This window comes from Typha angustifolia, chromosome 6, assembly GCF_048772165.1.
Source record: "Typha angustifolia cultivar Huaian chromosome 6, ASM4877216v1, whole genome shotgun sequence".
Taxonomy (NCBI): domain Eukaryota; kingdom Viridiplantae; phylum Streptophyta; class Magnoliopsida; order Poales; family Typhaceae; genus Typha; species Typha angustifolia.
The window spans coordinates 9,124,311-9,131,508 of record NC_133244.1 but is presented as its reverse complement, the minus strand read 5'-3'; the positions used below and the strand labels follow the sequence as shown (position 1 = coordinate 9,131,508).

The following is a 7,198-nucleotide window of genomic DNA, read 5'->3' as shown; positions in this document are numbered from 1 at the left end:
ATTGTTTGTATCAATAGATCAAGTTAGGTCTATGAAATAATTTATACTACTTAATTTTAGAGTTAAAACTGACACAGACACATAAATATCAAAAATTTGGGACTCCCACTTTTATATAGGACTATTTTTATATTGTTTTTTTTCTTTCTTGCATGCTTTGTATGTTTTTATTTTTTATTTCGCTTAATTACTACTAAATGCATTGTTGTACTTACATTATATGGTGCAGCTAATTTAAGTTCAATTCATATTTTTTGGGATGAGATAAGCCTCATCAAATTAATTAAAATCAAATTACTGTTATGCAAGAGTAAAGTTGTAAGTTGAACTACTTCTTACAAGCCTACAATATAAAACATGATAATTTAATTTTATTCTTACTTATCGTCCTACTACGAGTGAACTAATTTGCCAAATAATTCAAAAATGAAAAATATCTAAGTTAGTAACGAATTAAGTTAAATTTGACAAAATAGTTAATTGATTTTAACAATGAAGTTTAGATTTAGAGACAAGCATATTCAATCGAGATCATTAGTTTGACACAATGTATAATTATAACACTCTGCCTAATATATGATAACCATCTTTTGTTAAATATAAACTCGTCATTTTTATTTTGATTATGTCATATTGATGACTTATTCAGTTAAGATTTCACAATAGTATGTCACTACAGTGAAAAATATGTTGACTACTTGACTTGCGTAGATTGAATAATTTATTATTAGCAAAATTTCTTGTGTGTTGAGTTATTAAAACGGACTCTTACATCATAATTTTGTATTAAATTTAAGTGTTTAAACTATTTTTGTTTACAAATCAAAGACAATTTTGTAAAAAAAAATCTAATCATAATTTATCTTTTTCCGACTATTCTCATATCTCATTTAGCTTACATGAGCCCAAAGTATGAGTCCAAAGTATGACTAACAAGGTGAACTGTTTACCGCCAATAAGACTAATAGTGTTTATAACAATGCTTACATATTTGAGCTTATTTTATATAGTGTTAATATATACAATATAATAACTACTATTATCTAAGAATTAAAACTTTAAAATAGTTAGTAAGTTAACATAGAATCAAAGTTATTTTTTTATAAGTCATGAGTTCATCCCAACGACTTACTTTTATTCCATAAATTTTAATATTGTAATGTAGTGGGTTGCAATCATATTATCTACCATCTATTTTCGTACGGTACTGAAAGCTGCATAAGAGAGGACATGTTAAAGATATGATATATATTGTTAATTTATTATCTAACATGTTAAAGACACCAATTTTTGACAATATAATTGATATTATTTATTCAGAACTACTTACTCTTAATATTTAAGTAATTTCTATGTGAAAATGTATTTCAAGAGATCAACAATCAAATGTTAATTGTTGATGATAAAAAAAATAAGACTGAACCTCTAGAATGCAAAACAATTGCATCCATACCTTAAAAGTTAACTATCTTCCTAAGTTATTCTATATAGAGAGGACGTCTCTCGGTGCCACAGTAACATTTGCCCTTAATATTCAAGCATTAAAAGCAACCTTCTCAAAAATGATGATGAGGTTGTATACATCCCTCCATGCCAGCTCCATGGTAGTCATTTATAACCACCGCCACTGACACCAAAGGGTTCTCTTTGCTGATCAGCTTTGTTTTTTTCTCCATCTCGAGTCATTGCATCCTGAGAAGCCTCAGTAAGACGAATGCTTCTTTCACCTGTTAGGACTTTCCATTATCTGATGCCTGATTATATCAGCACTGCACAAAGAGTGATGACACAGGCGATCTTTACTAATAGAAAACTTCATCTTGTAGTTGTAGTTTTCTTCAGATGATTTTGCTGTCGTAGATGCATATGGAGTTGACACTAGAAAAAACTGTAAGCTGAGGATCCTCATAGTTGCTGCTCAGCTGCTTCCTAGCATCAAATGCCTCTGAAAGCAAATAAGGTATCTTTCAGTATACAACATAATGGGAAGTAATATATACAGTAGAAGTATGGTCGAGATCACATAAAAGAATTTTATAGTTCAAATCTCACTATAAAACGCTTACCTCTCCTTAACTAATTCCTAATAATAGAACTTATAGAAGCCCACAATCTTCCAAGAGTACTACTACTTGTTTGTAAGTTCTCTTACACATCGCTATCTTTTCTCTTCCTCTTTAATTCTTTTAATATGTTGAAATCATGTAAATGAACAATTCTAACTCTATGTTATTTATTGTATGTTTTGTTTCCACTTGTAGATCATTCAAGTACTGGCGAAGGGATCGGGTATGCTAAAAGCACACTCGGATACTTTGGTGGAAGCATCCACCATAACATACCTAGATGGAGGCTATTGAGGAATTGGTGGTGGTGACATAAATAACTAGAATTTGTAGAATGTTTCTAGTTTAAGTACCTATGCAAGATACATTGTATGTAACGTACGACTACTTATCCAGATGAATAATTTAGTGGTTGTTTCCTCTGTACGTACATATGTATATATATATACATAGTTCTTTTGGATAAAAGTATCATGGTTAAAGGTTACTGTTGGAACCAAACAGATCAAGTTTGCTTCTTTTGATGAAACTACTTTTCTTATTTTCTCTGTGGTACACTCTGCTGATATAGTGGACTGACTCTTTCTATAGATGAAGCAGCATCATCTCCAATTATATTGGAGAGTACATTCAGCTATATGCAGTGGATACTATTTAATAAAACTTGAAAGCAAAAGAAAGAATGAACTGGGTCCACATCAGTTGTCTTTCAGGTAAAGATAGATCACAATGGATATGCACAGGTTCTCATCTAAAGAAACAATTAACACATTGCTGGCCTATATGGTTAACCATCTGTGCTGAAGGACTCTGAAAGACAAACTTCTTGATCTTTCTTTTATTTCAAAGTAAATACAACATATTACCACTATAAAATGCACTCAATAAAATACCTTTTAATTGTTCTGGAAGTAATTTCTAGTTCTTCTAATATATAGAATGATCATATTTGATGGATATCACATGAAAACTATAGCAGCTCTATTCATCCCTCTGTTCATACAAATTTCACCCACATGCTCATCTAAGATCTTACTAGTGCAAGACATTACTTATTACCTCATGCTAGCTTTTCATCAAATATCAATAGATAAGATTACAACCTACAAAGTTCGAGCTCACATTTACATGAAAAGTAATATTTGCATTTAGTTCTAGCATCAAGTTGCTCGTAGGAAAAATATCAAGCAAACACATTGTTACAAATTGAAGAAAACTTTCTACTTTCAATGCTATAAATACAATTACAAATGAATATCTAATTCTTTTGTTTCTTTACGACAGTCAATATCCGCTCGTGGCTGACAAATTACTTTCATCCACTAGGTGCGCATAACATATCACAATTATTTTGTAACGCACGCGAGGCTTTGTAGCATTTGCATCACGATCGAGATCTGACACCAGATTCCTTGTATTTATCTCATGATTTATAATTACTGAAATAGCTTGAATTAGTGACTATATGTATCTTCTTCCTCTTCTTGATAACTCATTGCATGGAAGAACAAGCCTCAAGGTAAGTTGCTTACTCATCCTGTCTGGCTTGTAAGCAACAGTTCCTTGTTCACATGCATTATAGATTTCAAATTCTCAAAGCTAACAATTATTGCATGCTCATTTGGTCTTCTGCAGAATTTCCATGAAGACCTCCCTTTTGTTTCTCATCATGTTATCCTTGATGGCGGTTTACTCCAATGCTCTTGGAGAAGGAAAACGGCAGCAGGAGAAACCACTGGTATTTATGCTGCGTGGCGTGAAGGGAAAAGAGTATGCACTGCCTCATGATAATCTTCACCTGAGTACTCAAGAGAAGACTAATGAAGGAAACAAGTAAGATATCAAGAAGATAATTGGAAAGATAGAAAAGAATGATAAGGATGTCTCGTGGTCTTCCAGGACATCCTTAGACTATGATGGCCAAAATAACTCCTGCTATGCGATGCTCAGTATAAAGAGCATCATCCTTCTGCATAATTCATTCCTATGTATGTCTTGGACTAAGTGGCCTCCTGTACCAAGTATTATGGAACTATAATAAAATAAATGTCCATGACTAGTTTGATCTCATATGCTTTCTCTCCCTAAATTAACATATAGTATTCTTATACAGCTATTTGAATTCATCTTAATACTCTACTCACAATTCACCACTTTTTGGATATTATTAGTAGTCTTTGTTATGTGTTTTTGATGAAATAGCAGCTTCATGAATGTTTAGTAGACACCAATATGTTCATTTAAGTATACCTAACACAGCTTGGTATCGCTTGCAGCTAGGAAATAATAGAAGTTCAGCAACAGATTCAGTCTTTCTTCTGTTCTGAAATGAAGAGAAGTTGTCTAATAACTGAAGGCCCTATATTCCAAACATTTGGTTGCCGTATTTTAATTATAGTTCTCATGGATACTCTGCAGAGAGAATTCTAATAAATGTGAAAGCCACATATCCTATAAAGATGCTCATTCCTATCCTGCGTAAATTCTCACTAGGGAGGCACAGAGGTCTTAAATTTTTCTGCAGTCAAAGTGCAGATATATTTTAGCAGTATCCTGATCATAGATGCCCATTGGTAGATTATTCATAAGATTGATTGAGACTCACAATTCACCAAAATCGGATGCTTTTTCTGGCGTATAATACAAAAGTTTAGCTCTAGTTTCAAAGCGATAAGCATATCTTCAGATCCCCTGGCAAGCATAGATGTCTTCATGCTCATCAGAGAGACACAAGAAAGCCAAAAAATTCTGAATCTTCTCTGGCACATAGCTACAAAAGTGAAGCCCCATGTTAGCAGCGTCTAGGTTACAAAAGTGACGCCTCTTCAATTCTTTTAATATGTTGAAAGTATGTAACGAACAGCTGTGACAATATCTTCTTTATTGATATGTTTTATATGTCCTTCCTTGTTAAAGTGCAGTCAAGATCAAGACACTCGTTACCTATGGTTCGGCCATGCGTAGAATGGCTTTAATGGATCGTTCAAGTATTGGTGGAGGGATGGCAAAAGCTAAAACCACACTGGGGTACTTTGGTGGGAGTACTGTTGACAACCACCATAGCATACCTAGAGATCAGTATAGCAGCCGTCCTGGTGGAAGCACCAGCCAGCAACCCTCAGGAGGAGAAGATGGAGGCAATCACGGAAGCGGCGGTGGCGACATAAATAACTAGAAGTCGGAGAATGTTTCTACTTTATCTGTCTGCAAGATTTGTACTATGTATTATTGGACAACTACCAGTCTACATGTTTGAAGTCCCCGGGCTTCTTGGAGCTAGGCCAAAACTCGTCCACATCTCCCGTGCGGTCTCACTGAATAATATAGTTTCTTTTTCCGCTTTAAGAAATGATTGTGATTAGTGAACATAGTAATATATACATGCGTATATACATACGAGAGTGAATTTCACAAATCTGCTGAAGTCCGTAACAGTTAAAGAAAGAAAACAGATAGATAGATGACTGAAAATTAAAAAGTAGATTGTCTTTCCTCCAGATTTGGATACTGAAAAGATAGTTGGATTACCCTAGATTGGGTTGAAGGAGAAGAGAAGACAGGAGAGAAGAAGAGTGGTGAGAAATATTTTGTATTTCACATTTGATCAAAGCGGGGTTGACCCCTATTTATACATAGTCACCATAAAATAAGATAATTAGATAATATTTAAATCTAATAACTCTAATACCTCCTCTCAAACTCAAGTTGGATGATAAACCGAGAGTTTGCACTAAATGCGCAAAGCACGGAAGGGGAAGAGACTTTGTGAAAAAGTTGGCAATCTGCTCCTTAGTGCTGAGGTGATGGAGCAAAATGATGCCAGCTCGATATTGCTGCCGAGTGTAGTGCATATCAACTTCGATGTGCTTTGTCCTCTCATGAAAAACAGGATTTTCAGCGAGCTTTTTAGCACTATCATTGTCAACATGAAGATGAGTTGAAATGGGTAAGGAAACACCCATAGCTGCCGCACACATAGCACGATATTCTGATTCAGTACTGGAGAGAGACACCACATTCTGTTTCTTGCTACGCCAAGAAATCAGAGAATCTCCTAGAAAAATGCAGAAGCCAGTAGTAGACTTCCGATCAGACTTATCACCAGCATAATCTGCATCGCAATAAGCTCGCAGAACTAAAATGGAAGTCGTTGGCATGAAAAGAGAGCGAGTGATAGTGCCACGAAGGTATCGAAGAATCCGTATAAGAGTAGCATAATGAGTAGATCGAGGAGTCTGCATGAACTGAGTGACAAGACTAACTGCATAAGAGATATTAGGCCGAGTAATGGTCAGGTAGACAAGTGCCCCAACAAGTTGACGATATCTAATCGGATCTAGAAGAAGCTGACCGTCATCGGGCTGAAGCTTCACATGAAGCTCAACTGGGGTAGCAGCGGGACAAGTGTCAGTGATAGTAGCTTGACTAAGCATGTCTGTAATATACTTCTGCTGTGATAGCAAAAGACCATGGGATGATTGAGCAATTTCGATACCCAGAAAGTATCGACGAGGACCAAGGTCCTTCATCTCAAACTGACTCTGAAGATGCTGCTAAAGGGAGCAGATCCCGGTTGAGTCATCTCCGATGATAATCATATCATCGACATACAGAAAGAGGATGACCCGACCCTGCGCAGAAGATCGTAGAAACATAGATGGATCAGAGGAGCTCTCCTGAAATTCGTAGGCTGTGAAAACACTACGAAAACGATCAAACCAGGCACGAGGGGCCTGCTTGAGCCCATAGATAGCTCGCCACAATCGTCAGATGTGACCTGGAGGAAGAGGGAAGCCGGGTGGAGGGTCCATGTATACCTCCTCGTCAAGAAGGCCATGAAGAAACGCATTCTTCACATCCATCTGATGTAAAGGCCACTGGCGACTAGAAGCAACAGCTAGAAGAGTGCGGACAGAAGTCATCCGGGCAACTGGAGCAAAAGTCTCCTCATAATCTATCCCATATTCTTGAGTAAAACCCTAAGCAACCAGACGAGCTTTGTACCTGGCAATGGATCCATCAGGTCGATATTTGACCTTGAAGATCCATTTGCAGCTGACAGGCACAATGTCTGGTGGGCAAGGAACAACATCCCAAGTATGCATCTGCTGAAGGGCCTGAAGCTCATATGC

At 36.1% G+C, this 7,198-nt stretch overlaps 1 protein-coding gene across 1 annotated transcript; it reads left to right on the top strand.

The window, feature by feature from the left end:
- The first annotated feature begins 3,334 nt into the window (after window positions 1-3,334).
- LOC140761305 (uncharacterized) lies at window positions 3,335-5,241 on the top strand. The gene is made up of 3 exons (XM_073098578.1): window positions 3,335-3,585; window positions 3,702-3,836; window positions 4,983-5,241. Exons 1-3 carry the CDS (start codon window positions 3,566-3,568, stop codon window positions 5,239-5,241), a joined length of 414 nt encoding a protein of 137 aa, XP_072954679.1. The 5' UTR covers window positions 3,335-3,565.
- The last annotated feature ends 1,957 nt before the right edge of the window (window positions 5,242-7,198 follow it).